Source organism: Budorcas taxicolor, chromosome 10 (assembly GCF_023091745.1).
Source record: "Budorcas taxicolor isolate Tak-1 chromosome 10, Takin1.1, whole genome shotgun sequence".
NCBI classification, from domain to species: Eukaryota; Metazoa; Chordata; class Mammalia; order Artiodactyla; family Bovidae; genus Budorcas; species Budorcas taxicolor.
In genome coordinates this window covers 34,316,544-34,344,155 of record NC_068919.1, presented here as the reverse complement: position 1 = coordinate 34,344,155, position 27,612 = coordinate 34,316,544, and the positions used below count along the sequence as shown (strand labels likewise).

The following is a 27,612-nucleotide window of genomic DNA, read 5'->3' as shown; positions in this document are numbered from 1 at the left end:
CAACGTTGCTTGGCAATTTTGATATCGTCGGGGGTTGCCATGGGGAGGAGGATGATGTCATTGACACAAAAAAAACCCCACTGAATTTACAAATCAGCTGGGGCTGGAGCTATTTATAAAAACACTTTTTTTCCTGCCTTCCTTTACTGAGGGGGAGGCTAGGGGGAAGGGCTGCCTCTGCTCAGAGCGAGCCTCCCCTCTGCAGCCCCGGACCTGTTGGGCTTCCCGCACCCAGGGCTGCAAGACCTGGCTGCTGGGCCACAGCTGGCTGAGCCCCTTTTGGGGTCTCGGTTGGTTTTGCTGTGAAGAGTGAGAAAGCGGCACATAGAGGGTGCTGGGCAGCAGGGGCATCAGCTTCAGGGCTTGGCAAGGACCCTTTGTTTCCCAGCCCCTGATCTGAAGTATCTGCCTTTGCAGGTAGGTGCTTGAGCTCCCCTGGGGCCAGGGAGAGCTCAATCTTGCACAATGCCCTCCAGGTCCCTGAACCCACCCATCCACTTACTGGTTCTTTATCTTCTCCCAGTGTCCAAGCCCAATCTCGGCCCCCTGCTCCTCTCTCCCAAACTCGCCCACGGTCCTGTTGGAAAACCATCCTATCCATGGTTTTGACCATCAACCTGGAAATGCTCATTCCAGAGCCCAAGTCACAGCTGCCAACATGGGCACTGCCTTCACCAGCCAGTTCCCACCCCAGTGCCCACTGCTGCTGATGGCCAGATGGAAACCCACCATTCCCCTCGATGCTTCCCCACCCCCGCCCCTTACACCCAAGGTGGCACTAGGCTGCTCATGTTATTTTTGAAAACTTCATGAATTTTCTTCCATAAAGAAACAGTGTGGTGTTTGGTTAAAAGCCCAGGTTCTGAGCTTTCCGTCCCGAGTTCACATCCCAGCTTTACCGTTCATCAGCTGAGTGAATTTTGGCATGTTATATAACCACCTGGACCTTGATTTCCTCATGTGTAAAATGGGGATGATTTCACCTTCCTACAGGGTTGTGGGAAATAAGTGAACAAAGCTCCTGGCACAGGAGCTGCTCATCCTGAGAGCTCAGAAAACATGAATGTTCTCAGCTTTCCGCTTCATGACTGTGCTGTTTGGGGCTCATTCTTATCCACCCACCAAATGGCGTCAGATTAATCTTCAAAACGATGACCCCAGTCACCTCCTGTGTGAAGGTCTCAGGCTGCACACATAGACATTTTGATTGAGCTGTGCGGTGTGGGACCACGTGGCCTGTTTAGTCATAAAAACTCAATTAGGGTTTCTAATTACTAGTCATCTTGAGCAGAAAAGGGATTTTTTTGGACAGCCATCAGGTAACTAGCTCCCAGCACTGATGAGAAATCTGGAGAATCAAGTCCGGGACAGAGGCCAGGTAGTACAGAGGTCTCTAGGCATCAGACCTAACTCTGCAGATTCCATGCCTCCCCCACCTGGATGGAAGGTGCTCCCACCGCGTGCTCCACCTGGTGCGCCTCTGGTCTGGTGGAGCAGAGGGTAGCCTAGTCAAGGGTTCCCATTACCCACGTGAGGTGGGAAAGAAGAGTAGGGTGCAGGCGCTGAAGAAAACGGTGCGTGCATGAGTGCACAGTTACTCAGCCATGTCCGACTCTCTGCGACCCCATGGACTGCAGCCCACCGGGCTCCTCTGGGATTCTCCAGGAAAGAATACTGGAGTGGGCTGCCGTTTCCTCCTCCAGGGAGTCTTCCTGACCCAGGGACCAGACCCACGTCTCCCGTGGCTCCTGCAGTGGCAGGTGGACTCTTCACCACTGAGCCACCTGGGAAGCCCCTAAGGAAAGGCTGCTGGAGTTCAGAGACCAGTCAAGGGTCACCATGGGTCTTGGCCACTTTTGCTCATCCTTCCAAATTTCTGAGAGTGATAATCAGACATTGTTGATTCTGTTAGTCTTATCTTCAGGGACTTTGGGAAGCTGACGCCTGCACAGAGTAGAACTCATTCATTCCTCTATGTAATGTTGCATGGATTCTTTTTTTTTTGACAGGGACTCTTGATTTGGTGAGAATTGCATTCAACTGAGACCCCTTTCCTCACAGGTTGTAGAAAAGCGGAAATCTGTCAGCCATTGGAAGAAACCCTTCAAAGGCTTGGCTGCCGCCTGTAGGGGGCAGCCGGGCAGACGCCTGCATTCTTGGGCCATTGCTTGGGTGCTCTGCACGCTTTGTTAGCCCAGCGGGTCACCTCTGCTGATCCCAGCAGGCTGAGCTCTTGGGGGCAGGAGCCCCAGCATGGCGCCCGGCACACAGTAGATGCTCACACATACTTCGTTGAGTGAACGAAAGCGTGAGGAGGTTCTGTGCTCTGGCCCCCCGTATACTTGGAACACAGTGAGTCATGGAGTTGCAGGGGACTCTCACATCATCAGCCCTGCCCCGCCTTCCGCAGGTGAGGAAACTGCAGCCCCCAGAGATGAGGTGACTCAGCAAAGCCACACAGGATATTAGAGGCAGTCGGGACTGGAGTGCAGCCTTCCTCCTCACAGGCCGGTGACGCTCCCTTTGCTGCCCCCGCAGGCCCGTTCTGCTGAAGCCCCAAGAGTGAGGTATCTGTCGTTCAGTCCAAGGCAGCAGCGGTGCTGTCTCTGTGGGTTTTTCTGCCTTTTACTCTTGGCTCTCAGGGAGTGGCAGCGTGTGAATCGGCCTAGATGGTGTCCTTACAACTAATTAATACAGTCTTTCAGTTTTCTGCACTTTACTGTTGAAAATGGTGATATTCTTAAAGCCTCAAAAGCAACTTGTCTGGTAGGCACCATTTTGGTGAGTCAGGTTCCACTGGATTGAAAGCTTACACCGAAATATCCCACCGAATCGCTTTAAACAAATCATCTGGGAATTGGTTTGGAAAGGCCCTGTAATAGCGAAGCCCTCACATTTTCATAGACAAATGCTTCCCAGGCTTTCAAGAATAACAAGTTTCAGAAACAAAGTCTAGGGTTCTAACGTGTGGGAAAAAATGCCCTTTTACTGCCAGCTTTTTCTAGCTCTTCAGCTTCTTTCCTACACTTCCCGCCTCCTTTAGCTGTGTGTATAGAGGGTGCTTCACATAGGCCTTCCTGACGGCTGTGCGGGCCTGTCTCCACCTGCCTACACTCGTCAGCACCTCTTGCCAAAGGGCCAGGAAGGGAGGAACAGATCTGCCTGCCCCACTGCCGTCCCAACCCGGGGCAGGCTCCGGAAAGGAAGGGCTGGGATGAACGAGCAGCTGTCGTCACTGGAGGTCCGTGTCCTGCATTCCAGGCCTGGTGTCGCCTCAGAGGTGGCCCTCAGCCCGCAGCCTCCAGGTCAGAGGTAGGGGCCCCACCTTCAAGAGATTTTCCCAAATGGCTTCCCACAGGGCAGGTGGGGTTCTCGTAGCAGATGCCTCCAGAGCCCCCGCCCACCCTCCAAGGTGCTGGTAGCAAAAGGGAGAAGGACCAGCCAAGTCCTGGGGGTCCTGAGTGGAACGGAGCTTAAAAGGCCTTGTCATATAAGGGTGCTTGGGCCTCTTCTGTGCCTCTCCTCCCGCTCCACCCCGTTTCCCTCCTGTGGGGGTGGAGTGGGGCGAGAAGCCCAGGGTAACGGGCACGCCCTGGTGGTGGAGCAAGGTGTGTGGAGAATGCCTGGCCGGGGGCTGCGAGTGTGACTAGTGGGACTCTCCACCGTGCTCCTGGAGTAGGAGTGCCTGCTGTTAGGGAATTTCTCTAGGAATGCTTCTTCAACAAAGGTTCCATGCAGGATACAGGATGCTTGGGGCTGGTGCCCTGGGATGACCCAGAGAGATGGTATGGGGAGGGAGGTGGGAGGGGGTTCAGGATTGGGAACTCATGTACACCAGTGGCGGATTCATGTTGATGTATGGCAAAACCAATATAGTATCGTAAAGTAACGTAAAATTAAAAATAAAAAAGGAAATTGGAAAAACTCAATTTGACTCCAATAGGAATTACTATCCGGAGAAGGCAATGGCACCCCACTCCAGTACTCTTGCTTGGTAAATCCCATGGACGGAGGAGCCTGGTGGGCTGCAGTCCATGGGGTCGCTAAGAGTCAGATACAACTGAGCGACTTCACTTTCACTTTTCACTTTCAGGCATTGGAGAAGGAAATGGCAACCCACTCCAGTGTTCTTGCCTGGAGAAGCCCAGCGACGGGGGAGCCTGGTGGGCTGCCGTCTATGGGATCGCACAGAGTTGGACACAACTGAAGCGACTTAGCAGCAGCAGCAGGAATTACTGTCGCTGCTGGCCGACGGCCTTGCTGCCTGGCCACTGCCCTTCTGGCCTTCACAGAAGGCCCTGCATCAGCCCTCTGACTAGAAGTAAAGTAGGAAGGCTCGGTTCTCCCTGCTTGTTAGATCACTGAATCCTTAAAACACCAAGGGGGAGGTATCATTATCCCAATTCATACAGATGAGGAGTCTACAGCTCAGAGTGTTTCAATAACTTTTCCCTGAATCAGCTAGGTGGCGGCAAAGCCAGGGTCGGCGTGCAAGCCCTGGCCCCTGCTGTGACACCCTGTGCCAAGGCAGGAAGCTTTGGCGTGACTGTTTCCGGGGGACACTGCACCCTTCGGCTGAAGGGGGCCACTCAGTCAAGGTCTGGCCACAACCTGCTCTAACTGGGCTGATTGCTGCCTCTGGCTGACTTTCACTGCTATGTGGCAAGGACACAGACTTAGAATTCAGGAGGGGCCAGCCGCTAGTTCCCAGTTCAGTGGCTGGCAGCAGGTCCAGCAGTGGCATTTCCCAGAAATGAGACTTCCTGGGAGCAGCCTCGATGGGAGGGGCTGGACCCCCTCTGTCAGAGCAGGGAAAAGGAGGGACTAGAGGAAACTTCACTTGAGACACAGCTAAAAAGAAAAGCCTTCTGTCAGTGACATGGACACCCCTTCTCCACTCGGGCACATACAGCTTTAGAGGTGAGTAAGGCTGGTCTCTGGAGGCTTTAGGGGATTAACCCTGAAGTGTTAATGGTAATATGGGGGCTGGCTCAGAAACTGGTCAGAGCAAAGTTGCAAACTGCAGAGTCCCAAGTGCACAGTGATGGCCTCTGCCATCCCAGGCCCATTGCCCCAGGAGAGGTTCCAGACACACCTGAGCTTCTGCTCAATGAGCAAGGGCTAGTGATAAGCCTGGCAGCACAGGAGAAAGGACAGCAGCTGAAGCACATACATGGAGGGTTCCTACTGCCTCAATGACTGCCAAAACACTCATTTTCTTGAGCACACGTTAGAGGCTATGCACAGTGCTAAGCCCTTGCCACACATTAACTCATTAAATCCTCCCAACAATCCAATTAATGAGTCCTTTCAATAAATAGCTATTGAGTACTTGCTAGGTGCTAAGCTCTGCGCTAGGCGCTAGGGATAACTTTGTGGAGAAGTCCCTGTCCTCATGAAATTTACAATCTAGGTGGGAACTATTAACTATCTCATTTTAGAGGTGATGAATCTGAGGCCTCCTGAAGTTCTTGCTTGGTCTCTAAGTGACAGGGCAGGGGTTTGAACCCAGGCAACGTTTCAGAGTCCAGGGTGGTGTTTTCCTACCAAATTCTGTCTTTTTTTCCTTCCCAACACCACCCACGCACAAGACACTACCAGTCGCCTCTCTAAATCTATCTCATATCCCCCTTCTGATTTGCTGGAAGCAGCCCAGCTTATTTGCATGTATCCTCTTCCCCTTCCTGTGTGCTCAGGGAAGGGCTCCTCCCTGGCACCAGCCCTGGGGGTAATCTCAATTAGTTTGAACCAATCTTGGTAATTCCCTTCTTTTTGTCAGGGACTGGTTTAGACCCTAGGCATGTGACAATCCAGACAGGAGTGCAAGTTTGCTGAAGAGTTTTTGGGAAGAATTTCCTTGCGCTGCTCCAAGCTGTTTGGCTTGCTGTGGGAGCCAACTGGGTTCCAGAAGGGGACCAGCCTTGAGGACAAAAGCCAACATGCACAGAATGGAGGAATAGGGAGGAGCGTGGGTCTTCTGTGAACTGCTGGGCTTCAGGCTGGTATGTGAAATAACAGATATTCTTACCCCTTATGCTAGTTTAGATTTTCTGAGTTTTGCAGCTGAAAACTACCTGATACAAGCTCCAATCCCTGCCATGCCCTGATGACCCCGGACACCCATGCTGGCCCTGCCTTCTTCAAAGTGTCCCAACACATCTGCTCAACTCCTTAGCTCTTGGTCAAGCCTTACCTTGAGATGTCCTTTGACATATTCCCCTCTATATTCTCTTAGCCTTTAACCTATAATATCCTGTTCCACTAACTAAATTATAAACTCTCTGAAGGGGGAGAGCATGCCTCTATTTCTTTATATCCTTCATGTGGATCCTCAGTAGAGTTTATATTTATTGGCTAATCATTTTTGCCACATTCCAAGAGAGTATTTGCTGTCCTGAAGAGGGTAAATGAACATGTTCCAACAAAGAGCAGAACAGGAGTCAACAGGTTGCAGCTCGAAACCTGAGTGAATAGGAATGTCAGGTATCTCCACTGTGCTGTAGAGTCCATGACGGGTTACACTGGCTCTGGCTGCCTCCTGTACCCAGCTCTGGGCTGACTGCTGGGCAGACAGAGATGAATCCACTGCTTACCAGGAACCATGGAACTTTAAAGTTTAGCAACCATATTGTGTTAATTCTCACAATAGCGCTTAGCACTAGTTTACAGATGGCATATTGACCCACCCTGATCAAGCAGCCAGTGTGGAGACCTGGGGTTGCAGCCCAGGTTTTCCAGTTCATGAATCGAACTCATAGGACTTCTTGCGTTCTAGCTTTCCTTTTTCCTAGCAAGCAAGTGGTCACTTTTCATCCACTGGCTCAGGGGAGGGATGCAGCAGAAGGTAATATAGAAATGGTTCTGAAAGCCTAAGCTCTAGCAGCAAGAGTCTCAGGAAGAGACTAAATATCTCGGCCTTAAATGGGGTGAGTAGCCCCTGTGCCTAAGCCAGAAGGGGTTTCCCCTGGTGAAGGAGAGGCGAGGGCAGAAGAGTGAGATACATCTACAGATGGTTAAAGAAGAGGGAATCTGCATCCTGCTTCCCACCAGTGTGGGCAGCAAGACCCTGCCTGATATGTACCATCGGGCAGACAGGACTGAAACAGCCCTGTGGGGTGAAGATGAGACTAGATGGACCTTCCTGAAAGCTTAGAACTTGGCTGATCTTAAGACTGTTTTCTTTAAGTACAATTATTTGGTTTCCTGAAGGTCACTCCCAACAGAAATAACTATTTCTCCTTTAGAATACAGAACAATCATGTTTCTTTCAACTGCCTTTATTATATTACAGATTTAGCTGTACTCTGTACAGTAAATTATAGTAAGGCCCTGATCTAGCTGAGGTTCCAATTTACTCGAGAAGTTTCCAGGACTTTGGACCACGTTAGAACTAAACCAATATAAACATCTACAAGCATCTGTACTAAAAGCTTTATTTAGTTCTAAATACTCCGTAAAGTAGGCACTCAGGTTATCTTCACTTTATAGAGGACAACACTGGCTCAGAGAGGATAAGTAACTTGTTCATTGCCACACAGCCAGGATTTAAACCCAGGCATTCTGGCCACAGAGGCAGCATCTCTAACCTCCAAGCAGTGGAACCATAGGCAGGGGCCACCTCAATATTGAGGAGATTCTGGTAGGTCTTATTACCCCTGTGAAGCTGACCCCCTATAACGTGAGCACCACATATAAGTTGTAACTCAGTTGTAAAAAGATACATGTACATGCACCTATCCAAGGCAACTAATGGTGTAATGCAGCCAGGAGCTATGGGGCTACCCCAGCAGCCTACCCTACTTGTCCACATGCTAGGTAGGGAACTGGATGTGCCTGCTTGGGTGAGTTCTGAGCGAGTGGCTTCCTTATCTGTTCAGTGACAGGGTAGGTGATCTGGATGGTCTCTCCTAGCAATGCCGGTTAACTTCTGTCTGTTCTCCCCAGCTCATATTTCTGCCTGCCTGATTCCTTCAGTTCTCTGGGACTCCTTGACTTGCTGTACCACACACTCACTCACCTTTAGCTGTCTCATTTCCTGGAATGAGCCAGTCTCATTGAAGCTTCATGTGTCATCCTTCTCAGTATTTTTATCACTTCATTCTAGAATTACCAGGTTTTTTCAATTCTGTTTTAAAAATGCAAAGGCAAATGTATATTCATCTTTCTGTTCACAGATTTTAATGGGTATTTGTTTTTATGAAATGCCATCTTCACTTTGCTAATTGTAGGACTGAAGCAATTAAATGTATCACATGACCAGGCCGGTAAGATTAAAGAAACATACACAAAGTGACACACTAGAAATGAAAGTGAGATGATTCCAGACACATCTGCAGCCTAGGATAGATTTTTCCTCCTCACCAAGATTCTGATATAACTAGTTTTTGAACTTGTGGCCACATTTTTCACATTTTAATTCACTTTTTTTTTTTTAAACTCACTACATATTTAATTCACTCCTAATTTCTAGGACTATATAAAATTAATAGACAGTCCTTTGCTCACAAGGGGTTTGAGAACTAGCAGTGTGATTGGGCAACCACTACTTCCCATGGAGAAGTCAATTTGAATTAGGGGTCAATACTGCTAGGGAGCTGAGACTTTGCTGTAGGAACCTCTAAACAGCAAGACTATTGGAAGTAGTATGCTTTGATGGAAAAAAGTATGTTTACAGACATTTACCCTGAGTTTATTAGTTTGTTCTTTTCTTAATCATGCTATGTCAGTCTGTGGAAACTCAATGAGCTTTTATACAAAACCTATGTTTTTTGTTTTGAAAAAAGTCAAATTTTGTCATACAAACCCCAGTTCAGACATAGGAAGTTGCAATAGTAGGAAGATGCTAATTTTAGAAAGAGCATTTTGAATAGAAAATTATAAAATATTTGAACATGTATGGATTTTTAACATACCAAAGATGGAAGTTTAGATGTATTATCTTCAGTAATGTAAAACTGCTTTTACTCTCTCATTTTAATTCCAAATTAATCTTGTTTTTATATTTGGATGATAAAGTCTCCTAAATTTCCTGCTTAAAAAAAAGAAACCCAACATTTATTAGAGCTTTTGTTTTTTTAATGTAGAGAAGGGAAAAAATGACAAAACCATAGCCCATAATTTCTTAGCCTAGATTATCCCACAGACATAAAGGAAGTGATCAGAATGTTCAAAGTGCTCAGAAATGCACAATTGAAAAGTAAAAGCCTTTATTCATTCCTCTCGCTGCCCCTCTCCTCAAAGACAACCACTTTCTCCCCCTCAGTTTTTTGTTTTAAACATAAGCTGAAATGTGTGGAATTCTACTTTCAAAGTCTAACTCAGGTTTTGCCATCTCTACAGGCTCATGCCAAACTGGAAGACTTGGGCTTCAGCACCAATGCCCAAGCGCCACCGCCACCTACAGAAATGGTCTGATTTTACCTCTGCATTAGTCTCAGGCGCCTCTTCTCCCAGGGTTGGCTGCACTGATTACCCCTGTGGGACTCATGAGACTGGGAGGCAGGAAGGACAGCTATTACACACAGTGCTTCATCTTTGAGCATCTGTGCCGCTTCTTTAAGGAAAAATCTTAGGAAAAACTTCTCCGATTTAAATTAAATATTGCCAAATCACCTCCTAGTAGTGTACCAATCTGCACTCCCACTAATAACGTCTGAGTGCTTATTTCCACTCACCCTCACAAATACAATGTTCAACCATTTACTATGTGAATGATGAAAATTTCCCATTTGTTTTGCATTTTAATTAGGAATGAGAGTGAACAACTCATATGTTGGCCATTGAAGTGTTTTTAGTGAATTGTTCATGCCCTTTGTCTATTTCTACTGGTTTTCATGTTTTTAAGAGTTCTTTGTACCTTAGGCATAAAATACTGTTTTGACTGTGCTCTAGGCACTGGGGTTAAAACAAAGGAAATCCCTGCCCTTAAGGAGCTTAAATTCTAGTAGTGGGATACAGGGGGAAAGGATAAAATACATTTCTATATACGCTATGGAAAAGGTAGGTGATAGGTGCCATGGGAAAAATAAAGCAGGGTAAAGAACGATGGAGTAACAGCAGAACAGCAGTGTGTATAAGGGTAGGCGTGGCATTTTGCACAGAACAGCTAGGGAAGGCCTCTGATAAGGCGGCGATCTGAGAAGACACCTGAAGGGGACTAGGGGAGTAATGCATGTGAAGTTATGGGAGAGAATATTCCAAGCAGAAGAGATGGAAAGCTAAAAGTTCATAAAGAAGGAAACTAGTTGGCATGTTTAAGGAAGAGAAAGGAGGTGGGCATACTACAGTAGAGTGAGGAAGGAAAAGGAGTCAGGGAAGAGGTGAGGGAATGGCCAGGTTAGACCTGGCAGGGTCTCGCAGGCTGTGAGAAGTCTTCCCATTTTGAGCTATGTGACACTGGAAGCCACTGGAGGGTTCTGCTTTGACTGGAGGTGGGGTGGGGCGGGGAGCAGAGAGACTAGTTATAAGACCTTGAGATAATGCAAGTGAAAAAATGACACAAACATGTGGCCAGTGATTATTCCTAGTTTGAGCTTAGAGTTTCTTTTTTTGGTGGGGGCGAGGGGAGATAGGTGACTATGTTAGGTTTTGTTTTTATCTATTATAGTAATAAATAGCAATCTTCTTAGTTTATTCTTGGTTTTATATCACAGACAAAAAATTACAAAGTTATCTAGTATATTTTCAGCTTTTTACATTAATGTTTTTGATCTAACTTTTTTTTTGTAGGTAGCTGTGAAACAGGAGACTACTGCATATGGCAGGGCAATGTATTCACTGCACAAGAGTACCAGGTTGAGCGGGTAAGTGGGGACTGCAGTCCAGTCAAGCTATGGTGCGTAGGAAGGGACTGAACCCACTAGGAGGAGCAGCCTTTTTCTAATGTGCACAAGGGTGCTGTATGAGTTAGGGATTCCCAGGTGACTCAGCAGTGAAGAATCCACCTGCCAAGGAGATCTGGGTTCACTCCCGGGGTCAGGAAGATTTCCTGGAGGAGGAAATGGCAACCCACTCTGGTACTCTTACTTGGGAAATACCAGGGACAGAGAAGCCTGGCGGGCTACAGTCCATGGAGTCGCAAAGAGTAGGACACAGCTGAGCTTGCGTGCACACTTTATGAACTAGTGCTGGTACTGGTTCATCCTCTAATTAAGTTCAAACTCTAATCCATGCTTCAATACCAGTTACCTGAACGGCCACCTTTATCCTATTAAATATTTGTAGCTTCTTATATCTTTGGTGGAACCAAGAACTTCATTAAGATTGAAGTTTGCCATACTAAATATATTTTTTTAATGCATTTTCCTCACTAGGGAAGTCTTAATTTTAGAAGCCAGATTGGAAGCAAATTTGGTGTAAAAGTAGGTGAGGCTGGAGGAAGAATTCCTCTTTTTCCAAAGCAATAGAAGCTGTCTTTGCTTAAAGATTTTAGCCTAAATACAAGTCATTTCAAAGAGCTTTTTGCTAACCCTCTGAAAGGCTTTCTTGTCTATCTTGAGATAACAGCCCAGCTAACAGTCTAAAGTCCTAATGCTATATAGCAGCTCTTTTTATTTCCAGATTCAAGTTTGGCAGCAGAGCACCATGACTTGGGTGGAAGCTTTCTTGTGCAACTGTCACAGGGGGTGAAGACTCTAACAGTGGAAGAAAATTAGTGGATGTACACTTTGTGAATGGTGAGGCACTGTATTTCCATGGTTTCTTTTCAAACAAAAGTGAAAATCTTCTTTTCAACTGTGTTCTTTTCCTCAGGTCCATCATTACACTATCACTGCCTTAGTGAGACAAGAAATAACCATTTGAAGGAAGCCAAATAGAGGCTTCCTTCTCCCAAGACAAACAACATAAGCTATAAGGAAGAGGCAAACATGCCCACTTTATAGTTTTATGCTCAGGCTAAGAGAAAATGAGGACTTCCCTGATGGCTCAGACGGTAAAGCGTCTGCCCGCAATGCGGGAGACCTGGGTTTGATCCCTGGCTCGGGAAGATCCCCTGGAGAAGGAAATGGCAACCCACTCCAGTACTCTTGCCTGGAAAATTCCATGGACAGAGGAGCCTTGTAAACTACAGTCCATGGGGTCGCAAAGAGTCGGGCACAACTGAGCGACGTCACTTCGGGTCACTTCAAGAGAAAATGAAGACATCATCACAGGTTCTAACTGACCAGGTACTATTTTCTTCCCTCTACAAACAAAGGATTGGAAGGGATGGGGAATGCAGGAAGAGGCAGCAAAACAGTTCCAAGTTCCCTAATAAATTAACTTCCTCAGATTTCCCTTCCTCTCCTCAGAGCAGACTTTCAGAAATAAAGCTTTATCCATAAAGCAGTGCTTTGTCAGTCATGCTGTCAAGGCTGCTGAAAAATTCACTAGATGGAAGCTAAGCCTATGTTAAGAAAGAATCTAAATTTACCATCCAGCCTCAGAGTAATGACTTTACATGTCAAAGTGGTGGATTGAGAAATCAAAGAACAGCAGAGGGATAGATGGGTTCAGTTACATAAAAGATACAGTATATAATTTTATATCTTTAGTTGTACAAGAAACAAACATGAAAATGTATCAAAAGTCATATTTTGGTTAAGAGCAAAAATTTCTAAGTTGATTATCCTTCAGATGCAAGTCATGTTTCAGTGCTTCAAGTATATATGCTTAAATATTTTTAGTTAAGATATACTTAGAATCTTCTGCTTTCCAGCAATTTTAGAGCAGTAACAGTGACAACTAGAGTTTAAAAAAAAAAAAAAAAAGGCACCAACATAAGAGGCACATTTGATAATTTTGATATTTAGATATGAAATAGTTTTCACTGCCCTTTCTACTGATTTTCTTCCCTATCTCCAAACCTGATGTAATTCAAGCTTCTGTTTAGTGGTCTAATACTTCATCTAGACCTATGCACTCCCAAATGAGTCCATGTGTCAAAGTCATCTTTTTATTCTAACATTCTGCCCCTTCAAATTTTTCAAATGAAAAACCTTCTTCTAATCCTTCATTAACCTTGCCCCTAACAAATCATTTTGCATGTAACACAATGATGATCATTCCATTTCTGAAAGGTTGCTAAAGTCCATTCAAAACCTTTTTTCCCCTAACTCACACAGCCCTTATCAAGAGGCCCAGCAGCAGCAGCACCACTAGATTATGTAAGTAGACCAAGGCGCACGGTGGATAAAAAAAATGAAAACATTAAGACATAATAAAAACAACTTTACCACTTGAAACTTCAGAAAATTTGGCCTTGTATAAACCAATTAATCTACTTTTCAATCTAGACCATTTAATGGAAAGTCCCGAACACCTTCAGGAATGGTTGGCTATTCTATATTATTATGATCCTATAATACCAGTTGCAAGTCTAGAATACACAAACTTCCATGGTAAAGTAGCTCCTGTCTGCAAAATAAGGCTATTTATTATCTTAGTTGGCAAAAAGTAGATGAGATGTTAGAAGCACAAATTTAACAAATACTATTTTATTATTTACAAAATACATAGTGATCATAAGGATACATGTTACAAATTACAAATGGGAAGAGTACAAGGAAAAGTTGAGGCAAATGTGTTAAATGACAGCAAGGTACCCATTAATACTGAATCCATTTAGAATAAAACTGTTCTTTGTTAAGCGTAGTCAAGGCCAAGAGTAGGTACATTGTTGAGAAGAAAATGCCAGTTACCTAGAAATATACTTCTATCAAAAAGTAGAAAAGTATTAGTAGTGTACCTAAATTAAACCACAGTATACACAGATCCAGTGTTCCATAGTACAACCGTTGATTTTAGGCAGGAATCTGTGAGAGGCTTGACTGCCTATCTTGCTGGAAGAGGAAAGCCCCAGGACTGATTAACTTCCCCACTTTCCAAAAAGCTTTGTTCAGGTGACTTTGGAATGTGGTGTCAAACACCCCATTCATTTCTGCTGCAAGTTCCCCCAGAACAGACACTGTGGACTCATCACTGGCATTCAGAATCCGCAAAAAGAATTTATTCCACAATTCACCATCTTTTAGCCTAAAAATATATAAAACCATTTTCATCAAGATTAGGCATATAGGAGTTTGAATTCTTTCTGTGTTTAACTCAATGGTACATTTATGCACCAACATGGTTTAAGGTAATACCTAACTCTAGGGTTAGAGATCACTCAAATAGCGTCCTTTGAAAGCACAAGGTGAAACTACAAAAAAAAAAAAAGACTACCACAGTGGGAAAAGTTATAATACAATGAACACACCTAAAGGGAAAGAAAATCTTTCATTTGAATCTATAAATTTCCTCCGTGTACTGAGATGCAGCATTTCTACAACTAGAAGAAAAACAAAATTTCTCTCCTCTCCTCTAACTTTCCTAACGTCTAGGTCATTAGAAAGATGACAGCTTCCTCTCTCCCCTTGCCCAGTAGTTCATTATATTTACAACCTTCGCAGAATCTTAAGCTCGACTGAAGAAACTACTGCTTAAGTCTATGATGTTTGTATTAAAAAAAATTTTTTTTAAAAAACAGATAAGCTTCTATTATTGTATAAGGCAAGGTTGTTAGAAAATCCCACCTGCCCCTACCTGCTTCCGCTTGTGTAAGACTCATCTAGGACCATAACCAACTGGAGATACCTAACTCTGTCCTATGTTATGCCTTAATTATATTTCAAACCCATTTTGAAAGTATATGTTAGAGACAAATAAGACTGGCCAAATTCTGAGTAAAGAAAAACAACAATTCAATTGTTGGGAGGGGAAAATGGAAGTAAAGCGGTATTAAAGTATCAATACTGATTTTTCTTTTAACTAAAGAATCTATTAGTAGGTGATAGATTGTTATACTTATTCTGGGAAGTTAACAGCTATGATAAGGTAAGATGGAAGATGGGATATTTATTAAGTATTACAAGCAGGCTTGAGGGAATACTAAGGTTCTAAGACCGAGCAACTCTTACTAAGAGAGCATTTACTTCCTCACCAAGGAGATTCAATTCTCTGCTTTGGTTTTATTCATTCATTAAATAAATAATAGCCTAAAATTATTATGTAATTTAGAAATTTAACTCTCTTCAAGAGATGCTTATTACCTTTTCATAAAAGCAATTAAAAAGGAGTATAAGACTAACACCAATTGGTTAGAAATTATTCTCACAAAATGTTTCTATTAAGACGTCTAAACTGAGAGACTTCCATAGTCAACCTATATGTCATATTTATATATCTAGGTTCAAAATAATGTCCTGAAGCTGAATAGTTTGATTCCCTTTTTATTAATAATTCCTTTGTCCTGCACAAGGTACTCCACTGAAGATCTAATGAAAACTGGTTAAAATTAATGAAATCATGGCATTTGGATTAAGAAACCAAGCTGTCAAAGCTGAGAGAGCACCGGAGATAAAGAGAAGATCATTTGGACAGGCAAAGATCCTGAAATCAGCAATACTTACTCAGAAATATTTTGGCTAAGTTTCCAGAGGGACCCATCCCAGAAGACCTGTAGGTGCTCCTTGAACAATAATAAATGCGCTAAATCTGCTATACCAAACAGATCTACCTGAAATCACAAAGAGCACTATCAGCTAAAATCACTCTCTGCGACTATGATGCCAGTTTATTTATACAGGAAGTTGACAGGCATTACAGTGCTTAGCTCAGTTTATTTTATGACATACATTTCAGTAGACTGTTCTTATCCTTACAGTGAAGGGAGAAACTCCCCAAAGAAGTGAGCAGCAGAGCCAACTCTAGGAATTATCCTTAAGAACAAAAATATCTGGACTGTCAAATGCAAATTTGTATACCTACTAAATATGCATGGACTCCAGCTGTGATCTAAATGTGTTGCACGTGACTAGTTCAGGGTTATGCTATATATTCAATCAGCAAATGCCATATATCCAGAGCTGAGTCAAAAGGGATTTTTGCATATAATGCCACCATATAAAACAGTTTACATTTGTCCTAATGTTCTTTTTATATACTTTATTTATTCCTCACAAGAGTTCTAATGTACATATAGCAAACTATTATCTTTATTTTACAGAGAAGATCACAGAAAATGATTTACAAAATACAACACAGATAAGTGGTAGAAACGGCCCTGACACTTAGGTTACTGAGTTAGTCATGTGTCTGCACGTGTATGTGTATATTCTTCAGTGTTGTGACAGAAAAATGGTACATTTTGCTTGACTTGGTGATAGATGAAAACTAGGTCATCTGTTTCAGGAGAGATAGTATCAGCAAACATTAGCTTTCATGGCTTATTTAGGTAAGAAAGAGATTAAGAAACCCTCTCCATATTTGCTCTGGCTTATTTTACACTTACCTGGTAGGCAGAAGAACAGTTAGCCAGGATCTTTTGTCCTTCCAGGGTCTGCACAGTCCGAAAGCCACTGAGGTTAAAAACGTCTAGCTGTGCCCTAAGGTCAACACTGTAGGAAAAGTCCACTATCTTCAAAGCTTGATTGTTCTTATTGAAATCATAGGGATCGTGGATTCTAAGCCCAAATTTAAGAGAAGGAGATTAAAAAAACAGGCCACGAAAGAAGCTGCATAGCTGGTCTTTTTAAAAACAAAAAAAAGCAAAGAAAAAAGGAGGTACTGCAGGTGTGCTTTAGCTGTGCCAATAGCTCCCTCAAGTGGTTAGTTATGAAAATGCACCTGTAAGAGGAGTGCCTGTATCCACCCAACTGGGGAAGGTCAAGAGTGGTTTACTGGCCTAAGCTACAGAAGCCAAAGTGCATGGTCACAACAGAACACTTACCGAGTTTTCATATTATATAAACTAAGTACTAGAAGCAGAATGCAGGCCTGGGTCTTGTACTATAGATATTAACATATATAATAGCAATAATTCATACACTACCAAGGATTACGATGGAGGAAATTAAGCTTTTATAGGTGGCATAGCCTTTCTTGTTTACTATTATAGATTAGGCTTTCTGAATGTCATTCAGACTCCTTCACTGAGTTTAATCAAAAACAACATAAGACTGTTTTTTGGTAAAGTGACACCTTTACAAAATACTGTAAACTATCCTGTTTACAGTAAACTAATACCATACTCTATCTTACACTTATCTGTAATTCCAACCCTTATTTCCTTAAAAAATACACACACACACAACTTCATAGCACTAAATCACTGCTGATTTTCCTTGGAATTACCTATTCCATGTAATAAAGCTGTTCTCCAAAGAGATACAGGAATTATTTATATGAGGAAAACATGGATTATTTTTTATGTGTTCCTTTTCTTTCTCTGCTTTCTCAGTTCCTGATTGATATCAATGGCAGGTCCTATATTTCTAAATAGAGGCTTTGATTAATCCTATCACATATACCTCCACAGCACCAGCTTATCTCTTTTACTTTAAAATTTACAACTGTTCCCATTTTTCTTTACAATTTTGTTTTGGCCATAAAACTGTAATCCCCAAATATTTTCAAAACTTGGGAGAGGTAGGAAAATGTTTCTTAGAATAATGAAAAGCAGAAAGGTCTCCTAACTCTCTAATCTTCCATTCACTGTTACCCTGGGCAAGACATTCCACTTTCTTGGATCTCATTTTACACACACACAATGTAGAAACTGCATTAAGTGATTTCAAAAGGCTCTTTCAATTCCTTGTGAATCTATACAACATTTCCTATCAAATTTGAAAAGTTGTGACATATTAAAAGGCAATGTCCCTTGAACACTATGTGGTTTTCTAGAGTCCTTGGGGGACTGAGAGGATATCTAAATATACAGAATACAAATGCCCAATCCTAAAAAGGCTTAGAAAATCTCTTTGCCTACAATTCCTGAGAAAAGCCCTGTGGACTCTAGTACTATCCCTCTGAAACTTCAGTGCTGTGAAACAGAATCAAAATAAAAACTATACCAGGGTTTTTCACATTTAGAAACATATGGGGAGATTTTTGGTGATCACAATGACTGGTTGACTGTAACTTGTATTTAATTGGGTGGGAGGTAATTACAGGGGAATAGATATAAAAATCCTGAAATGCTTGGACCAGACTCGCACTAAGTACCTGTGGTACTCTGGATGAGAAATGCTGCTGTATTATGCTTGGGGAAGCCTTTAAGACTCCACCATCTCAGGAAAGAAGGTAGGAAGCTCTAGTTCTTTTGGTTATGACTGCAGGAATACATTGGAGATTCTTTTATTTAATTTCCATGCCAACTATGATCTGGAGTCTAATTCAGTTTCTTCTAACAGAATAAGTAGTCAGGAGAAATGTAGAGAATGATTCCAGCTTTTAGTGTACACCAAAGACCTCAAAGAGAAAATTATCTGCTTACCCAAGTCACAAGCTTGGGATAGAAAAAGCATCTTTAAACTACACTGCTTACTCAAACATCATGAGATCAATGATCACTAGAAGGGTGTGCTGGTCCTCTAGTCCTTTCCATAAAACAAAAATTGTTGACCATTTTTGCCTTGTTTATGCCTCAATGTTTTCTATATTTTCTTAATTGAGTATCTGGGTTTCATCTCTTATTTCCTGCTCTGAAATTTCCTTCCTTGAACTTCATGGCTAAACTGGATTTCAACACTAAGCCCCTTTTCTTGGCATGGTTTGCATTCGCACTCTGGTTTTACTTACTTCTCTCAGCAATTACCTCAGCTTGGTATGATTTAAACTTTGGTCTTTGAAACTGAGCAGTGCCTCAACTTTGCTAGCAATCTACCTAGTTCTGCACTGGCCCCACACAAAGAAACACTAGACAACCTACTTCACATTCCACAAATATTTATCTTTTACATCTCTCTAAACAGGAATCATCACAATAGAGTGATATCGTTTTTTCTTGTTTATTTCCTCAATGTGTGTGTGTGTTTTTTTCCTTTGAATACTTTTAAACTATTCTCAGTGACTACTGACTTTTAGGAAGCAAATATCCTCTTAACATACAGTATTCTTTAATATAGTATTTATTAAAAGGCAAGAGAAAATGGAAACTACCTATGTTTTAAGCCAAAGCTGACAGAATTATAAGAGAATGAAAAGGACCAACCTGTTTCTAAGAATCAGGCTCCTTGGACTCAAGTCACCATGGACTATTTCTGCTTTGTGTAGTTTCTCCACCATTGTCAAAAGGTTATAAATAATCAATACTGTCATTTCATGGGTAATAAATTCACTGTGTTGAAGAAGATCCTGGAAATAGAAGGACAGAAAATTATTTAAATTGGGGTGACATAGTCAATACCTTGCTTACTGCTGCTCTGTACTCTTCCTGGTTTTCTGTTAGAATGTGGGCTCCTTTGTAGGTTGGTTTTTGTCCCATTTTTAACAATGCTGCTCTCCAGTAAGATTGTTCATACAGGGTGAGGCTGGCCCATAGTAGGATCTCTATATAAATGGTAGTTTAAAATTATCCTCATGCCAACAATTTTGGAGAATTCATATTACCATCACAATTGCAGCAAAACCATCATTATGTTGTATACCTGAAACTAATATAACATTGTATATCAACTATACTTCAATTTAAAAAAAGAGATGAGAAATGAAATAATTTCAGAGACATTAAAAAAAAAAATAAAAATGATAGGAGAAATAATCTCAAAAAAAAAAAAAAAGCCATAAAATTGTCTTAAGAATAGTCCAAAGAATAAAATCACATATTGTAGGGAGTTCTCTGGTGGCCTAGCGGTTAGGATTCCAGGCTTTCACTCCCAGGGGTCCTGGTTCAATCCCTGGCTGGGGAACTGAGACTCCCACAAGCCCTGCAGCATGGTCAAAAAAGAGATATATTGTGTATGGGTACTAAAAATAATCCAGAGGGGTAGTACAGATAAAACAAGAATGGCAAAAATAGACTCTGGTTTCCATTCCTCATGTAGGGAACTTGGAAGTTGCTACTCTGTCCGAACATGTAAAAAGCTGAACAAACTAAAAAATCAACAACTCTTCTAGTATCTGTAAGTATAGGGGAAGCACCCACATTTTTGTGAATTTTACCTCTAGGAGATCAGGTTTTCACAGTAAATACTGTGGAAAAATCCCCCTACTGTTTCCAGCAGGGGGAGGGGAAAAAGAAACATTTGAAACAGGCCAGAGCACTCTGTTCTTTTTAATAAGGCCTGCCTTCAGGGGAAACTAGTTAACCAGAGCCTAACATACTGGGATATTATCAGAGTCTACTTGACCTTGGATAAATGAAATACCCAATTCCAGCCCACTCCAGCTATTTTGTCCCACCTAAGCTGGGCGGGTGGGAGGTATGGGGGACAGTTTAGGAAACAGAAAGTTGTGAACTTCACAGTCCAAAGGCATACGTGCATTACAAAAGATGATAAATAATAGCACTGTACGACACTTTCCTTCCCCTCACACGTACGTTATCATCACATTACTAAAGGGCAATTTCTTTTATCTAGTACATCATGTCTGGCTATCAAGAAAAAATTACAAGGCATACTAAGAGGCAAAAAACACAATTTTAACAATCATCAAAGCCAGACATGGCAGGGATATTGGAATTATCAGACCAGGAATTTAAAACAAAAGTGGCCATGAGCTGGTGATGATCATAAATGACCGGGTCATTACACAATTCTGTCTCATTTTATATGTTTGAAAATTGACATAATAAAGAGTTAAAATGTGTTCTTGGTCAAAATAACTTCGGAAAATAAATTAATTAATCTATTTCTAGAAGATTAATAGGAATTGTGTACTAAATTCCTTTGCCAAATGTCATACAAATCTCTCTACTTGAGGATTTTAAATGGTATGTTTTCGTATTATTGCAAACCTGAAGGGTGAAGCAGTTTATATATTGATGCCAAACGATACAGCCATCTTGGTATTGATAACAGCTACACAAATTATCACACTCCTCATTTAAACGTTCCTTTAACTTGAAGTTGATATAAAAGTCCCACGGGACAGGTTGAAAAGATACCTGTAAGAAAATATATTTTAAAAATAAAAGCCATTAGAATCTATGGTAATGGTTGGCAGACTGAAAACATTCCCTCCAGCCCTTCTGATATCCTGACAGAAATAACAGTAGAAGAGGGATATTTGAAAAGGCATAAACCTTTAGGAAAGAACAGAGCAGCAGGATATTCTGGAAGCTGGAAACAGAATACTAAGAGGTAACAATCCACTTAACAGACCCAAGAAAGCTGATTCTAGCAGTAGAGAAGGCTGACAGCAACCAAATTTGTATCACAAGCCCATCTTTCTGTAATATAAAACTGGTAGCACTAATTATCTACAGAGGTAAGGGTCAATGTGGAGCTAAAACTGGAGGGGTTGAACTCTGTTAAAGAGAAAGTTAGACCCCTGACTACCCCTCTTGCTCCTGTAACCCAGCCTAACAACTGCCTCTCTTTCATTCTTGAAGACCACTTTTTTCCCTAGAGAATATAAAACAGAAGGGCTCTAGACTAAAGGACACTTACGCACTGTTGAGAGTGGGAATGCCATAAGGAAAAGAAGAAAAAGTTTATTATATGTCAAATGTTAAGATGTACCTTCCTGCCCTTCTACTTTCCAGACTAATTTCCCCACGAAGCTTTTAGGAGACTAGCAGCCAGGATTATGTATCTTAGGTAAGAAACCAGAACTTTTCTCTGAGGTATCTGATAAGCTCAAGAGAAAAGACCTAAAGACTGGGGTTTTTTCCAATATCAAGGTCAAATGAGATCATTGTACAGTGAGGCCTACAGCTGTCAATATACATAGTTTTAACTGGTTTTCTAGAGACCCATACTTAAATATGAAGAGAGAGCCAAAGACTTGAAGAAAGTCTCAAATATGAAAGATGGAGATCAAAACAGACAAAAGAAAATAGATGAAGCAGGGAGAAAGCAAAATTAAAGCACTGTTAATATAGTCAGAGAGGTAAGGAATAGTTCATCTTTGAAATGAAGAAAGAATTCTACGAAGAAGAAAAATTTGAGTATAAAAAAGAATGTTTACAAATTTAATACATGATAAAAGAAATGAAAAACCCAGTAAAAAGGTTGAAAATAAAGTTGATAAAACATTCCAGAAAATAAAGCAAAAATATAAGGAGAAAACAGCAGGAAAAAAGGTAAGATTTTTAAAGAAATCTGTTCAGGAAACCCTTAATCCTAACAATAGGAATTCTAGGATACAAGAACAGCAAAGACTGAGAGGAGAAATAATTTTTTCTTTGAAGATAATTTCTTAGAACTAAAGAAGTTTCCAGGTTGAAAAGGCCATCAAGTACCTAAGTTAAATCAAGAAAGAAGAAAAAAAACAGGGATCCAAGGTAACTAGGCAGTCAATATAAAAAAGAGGTAATCTGAATCCCTGGGATGATGGTGAATGGAAATTTCAAAGTAATATTGTATGTGTGTGTGTGTGTGTGTGTGTGTGTGTGTTCCTTCCAGATTGAAGGAAGCCAGGAAATTTCAGAAGATGTCCTCAAGAAGATAAAACTGATAGAATACCTAACATGTTTGAACATGTTGTATTTAAGAGATTTACACAATACCTTGTCATTTTTCACATCAGCCCTTGGCATATAATGGTGAGCGATTTCTTGACGCATCACTGACTCATATAAGGCAGCTCCTAGACTATCAGAGGGATTTGATGGTGCCATGGAGTCACAATTACTGCTTCAACTGATGTTAGTTATGAAGTAAATGAAATGACAAAGAATCAGTCCTACCTTTATTATGCTTAACTCGGCAGTGTTTCTTGGTGTCACCCAGAATAACTTGTAATCTTCACATACCAGGTATTCTTGTCTAATGCAATATTCCTCATTATCTGTTGAGAAGGTTTGATTCCATTTAAAAATCACTATGAATATGTACAGCCCCCTAGGTTTTATTTCCTGGTTTAAGGGCTAAAGGAACTTAATATTTGACAGTTAGTAGCATCTAAAACACTTTTCAAAATCATTTGTTAAAAATTGAAAAGGGGGAAAAATTGAAAGAGGGGAAGACAGAATTCCTATTGTTACTGGGACATAAACTTATGAATGTGTCAACTTCTATAATGCTGTTTCTTACATTCTAGAAATATTGATTGTGCTTAAGCATCAAGTTCAAGTATTAATAGTCACTTATTTATATACTGTCACACACAAAAGGCCATGCATTCAATGATACTTACCTAATTCAATTTCCTTCTCTATTTCCAAATTAGGCATTGGTCTATCTTCTACAAAAAACTCTGTAGAGACACTCAGCTCTGGTAGCGATTTTACCAGTTGTCTGCGATACTGTGAACACCAGGGTGACTGAGTAGGGCTGTCTGGGTAAAAAAAGTTGAAAAAAAAAATTACCTTAAAACCAAAATGGGTATTTTAACAAAGGAGGGCAAAAACCCCCCCAAGACTGCATGATCAAAACTGTTAATCTAACAACACTCATCTATCTCAGGTCTTTATGATACTGAATTCAGTTTGTACTCATTTAGTCTAGTGATTTCACAATCTATGGCAACTTCTCCAGAGAAGAAATACATATGCCTCAGTTTGCTCTGATAAAAAGTGCTCACTGGATACAGATGTAGATATTTCCTCACAAATGGTATATATGAACCTACCTGCAGCATCACTAGTGAGCTCCAGTTTCTCAGGAATTTGAAGACTTTTGATGGAGGAGGTGCTTGTAACTGAGGCAGAAGATCCAGAGAACCCAGAGGAGTGTGTGGCTTCACGGCTGTCTTCAATAATTGGGCTGAAAGAACCACAAATTAATCAGTCTTCAAAGGGATAATTTATATCAACTTATCTTTGTTCTAATTTTATTTGCTCTTTTCTAGTAAGTGACCTGCATGCATGCTCAGTCAAGTTCAATTCTTTGCGACCTCTGTATCCCGCCAGGCTCCTCAGTCCATGGAATTTTCCAGGCAAGACTACTGGAGTGGGTTGCCATTTCCTATTCCAGGGAATCTTCCTGACCCAGGGATCAAACCCAAGTCTCTTGGGTCTTGCACTGGCAGGCAGATTCTTTACCACTGGGCCACCTGGGAAGCATAAGTGGCCTGAGGTGACCTCTAAAAATTGTGTGCTATTCATTTGACCCAGAAAACCCCACAAAATCACGTAAATCAAGAGGCTCAAATCTTCGAGTTCACTTTAAGAACATTCATGAAACTGTCCAGGCCATTAAGGGTATGCATATCCGAAAGCAGCTAAGTGTCTAAAGGATGTCACCTTAAAGAAGCAGCGTGTACCATTCTGTCATTACAATGGTAGAGTTGGTAATGTGGGCACAGGCTAAACAGTGGGGCTGGATGCAGGGTCAGTGGCCCAAAAAGAGTGCTGAATTTTTACTGCACATGCTCAAAAATGCAGAGAGTAATTCTGAACCTAAGGGCTTAGATATAGATTCTCTAGTTACTGAGCATATTCCAGGTGAACAAGGTCCTCAAGATGTGGCACAGGACTTGAGAGAGTTCATGGTCAGATCAACTCATATATGAGCTCTCCTTGCCACATTGAAATGATCAATTCTCACTGAAAAAGAACAAATTGGTCCTAAACCAGAAAAGGAGGTTGCATAGAAGAAAAAGATACCCTAGAAGAAACCAAAGAAACAAAAACTTATGGACTGGGAATAAATGCCGCAAAAAATAAATGTAAACAAAAGTAAAAAAAAAAAAGTATCCACTATTCAAATCTCACTTTAAAGTCTATTATTTTCCTGAAAAAAAAAAAAAAAGATTCATAATCAGAATCTAGGTAACTTTATCTACTTTGGTTGATGAGCAATGCCAACTATTAAATTTGTGCTTTATCAACCTAACCTATCATGGAGAAGGAAATGGCAACCCATTCCAGTATTTTTGCCGGGGAAATCCTATGGACAGGGGTGCCTGGAGGACTAGAGTCCATGGGATTGCAAGAGAGTTGGACACAACTTAGCAACTAAACAACAACCTAATCTATAGCAAATGCCTTATTCTACATCTATTCTAAACTAGACCGAGAAAAACTGATTAAGACACTAGCTTTCTTCCTCTTTATCTCTTCTTTGGACTTTTTAACTCTTCAATAAGCAAAGGTCAAGAAAGAAAACAGGAAATTAATCAAGGTGACTATGTGCTAGAAACTGAGAAAAGTTTGTTAGGGGGAAAGTTTGAAAATACAGCTTTAAAAGCACAAACTGGCAAATTAAGGAATATTCCTAAAACTGGAATTTGTTTAAATTAGGTGACTTTTAAGTATGGGTAGATCACAAGGCTTATTAGTCCCTGGCTCTCGATGCCATTCCTGCTATTACTGTCTTCATTTCTGTCTCTCTATTACAAGATACTTTTGAAAAGTATATCTCTAACAGCCTATTTAAAATTAGCATCAAGCTACTCTACCATTATTTTAAACTCAATATTAAAGGAAAAATATATGCCTCTTCTCTACCACTCAGGTACCGTTTTGGAGTTTCCTCAAAGATACCATAATCAAACCCAGTTACTTCTTCCATGGGACCTCCCTGGTGGTCTAGAGGCTAAGATTCCATGGTCCCAATGTAGGGGGCCTGGGTTTGATCCCTGGTCAGGGAACTAGGTCCCACATGCTGCAACTAAGAGTTCTCATGCCACAGCTAAAAGATCCTGCCTGCTGCAACTACAGATCCCATATGCTGCAACAAAGACGGAAGATCCTACATGATGCAACTAAGACCTGGAGCAGCTAAATAAATAAATATTTTTAAAAATTTACGTCTAACCCTCATATTCAAATAAATTACTAAATCCCATTAACATTTTATCTGAAGGAGCTTAATTGTCACGTAAAGCACTTAGCACAGTACTCGGCAGGTAGTAAAAGCTTGATAATTGATGGCTATAACTGACAAGCACACACAGAGTAAGAGCCCTCAAACAGTTTGGTTTGTGCAACCTACAATTACCACCCACCTCAGCTTCTTGATGCTGCGAGGTGGATTGTAGATAGTGCCACAAGCAGTTTGCTGGTCCTCAGAGGTCTTCATATCTAGATCCTCTTCCTGCAACAGTCTCTCAGGATCAGAAGGGAGATCCTTCAAGGATATTATTTCATGAAAAGGAGTGGATGCAAAATGAGCTGCTCTAGCGAAGTCACAAGTGTCTTCTGGGTTAGGACAAATAGTTACATTCCTGAAACCTGTGATAATAGCATCCTCACTCAAGGGCTCAATTCCTGTAAATTCATCCTGAAATAAAAACCACATAAAATTTAGCTGAAACATTTCAATGAGCATATGAATGGCCTGTCTTTTTTACTGAAAGAGACATTAGATAAGTGATTTTTAACACAGAATCTCTAGAGAAAGACAATTTTTAAAAGTACATCTTTACATCTGAGGAAAAAGGTTCTGTATTATGAAAACAGCAAACTATATTTCATCAAAAATACACTGTGAAGATTCTCCACACAAAGGAAAAATACTGGACAATGTTTTCTCCTCAATCAATTTCACCTAGCAACCAAAGAACCAATACCATTTTTCTTCTGGCTTTGGCCTAGAATACATTCTGGTAATCGACTATTCTCCTAGCTTTTAGGTCTTATTCTATGACAAATAATTAAATTTTATTTTATTTCTTAAAGGTAACTCATGATCATGGGCTTCCCTGGTGGCTCAATGTTAAGGAATCTGCCTGCCAATGCAGGAAACATTGGTTCAATCCCTGGGCCCGAAAGACCCCTGGAAAAAGAAATGGCAATCCACTCCAGTCTTCTTGCCAGGAAAATCTCATGGACAGAGGTGCCTGGTGGGCTACAGTCCATGGAGTCACAAACAGTCAGACATGAATTAGCGACTAAACAACAATTCATGATTATAGAAAATATGGGGAAAAAAGTATAAAATAATGGAAAACACTTAAAATATGCCTTTGTTTTTAAAAGTAATACAAGTGTATAGTTTTAAAAAGTCAACTAGTTTAAAAGAATCTGTAGTAAAAAAGTCTCCCTCCCACACTTGATCCTCCCACTTCTCCACTGCAGTTACTACTGGTGTGTGCGTGCTAAGCCACTTCAGCTGTGTTGACTCTTTGCGACTCTATGAACTGTAGCCCACCAGGCTTCTCTGTCCCTGGGATTTACCAGGCAAGAATACTGGAGTGGGTTGCCATGGCCTCCTCCAGCGGGGGTCTGGACCCAGGGGTCAAACCCGCATCTCTTATATCTCCTGAACTGGCAGACAGGTTCTTTACCACTTGCGCCACCTGGGATGTCCCCAGTTACCACTATCCAAAGACAACTGCTATGACCACATACATCTGGTAGGATACATGCACAAGCATATTTTATGCATTTTAAAAAGAGGTTTTAAAACAAGTGAAATTACAGCATATATGCTAGTCCATATTATTTGTTATCATTATATTTTTTAGTTTATTTTCTGTGCTATTAAAAATTCTTTAAAAACATGTTGGTAACACTGTGGGTCTATCAGAAGTTGACCAACTGTTTTAGGCTATTCCCTGTATTTTACTATCATGGAACTATTTTAAATATTCTTATAGATTTTAAATCTTTAGGAATATGTTAGTTTTCTCAGGAATAGTTCATAAAAATAGAACTATCAGGTCAAAAAGGTAATGGGACATTAAGGGTATTTATTCATACTGCCCAACTTCCCTCAGAAATATTGTACCACTTTATACATTTACCTGAATACACAAAAGTGC

At 41.3% G+C, this 27,612-nt stretch overlaps 1 protein-coding gene across 1 annotated transcript in view; it reads right to left on the bottom strand.

The window, feature by feature from the left end:
* Positions 1 to 13,781: 13,781 nt before the first annotated feature.
* BUB1B (BUB1 mitotic checkpoint serine/threonine kinase B) overlaps positions 13,782 to 27,612 on the bottom strand; it is a 50,092-nt gene continuing 36,261 nt past the window's right edge. Inside the window, exons 15-23 of the mRNA XM_052647116.1 lie at positions 25,855 to 26,129; positions 23,536 to 23,669; positions 23,101 to 23,241; positions 22,652 to 22,752; positions 20,756 to 20,905; positions 19,010 to 19,152; positions 16,310 to 16,481; positions 15,429 to 15,535; positions 13,782 to 14,013 (exon numbers count right to left, since the gene is read on the bottom strand). Coding sequence (XP_052503076.1) covers positions 13,782 to 14,013; positions 15,429 to 15,535; positions 16,310 to 16,481; positions 19,010 to 19,152; positions 20,756 to 20,905; positions 22,652 to 22,752; positions 23,101 to 23,241; positions 23,536 to 23,669; positions 25,855 to 26,129 — 1,455 coding nt within the window. The remainder of the gene's footprint in view (positions 14,014 to 15,428; positions 15,536 to 16,309; positions 16,482 to 19,009; positions 19,153 to 20,755; positions 20,906 to 22,651; positions 22,753 to 23,100; positions 23,242 to 23,535; positions 23,670 to 25,854; positions 26,130 to 27,612) is intronic.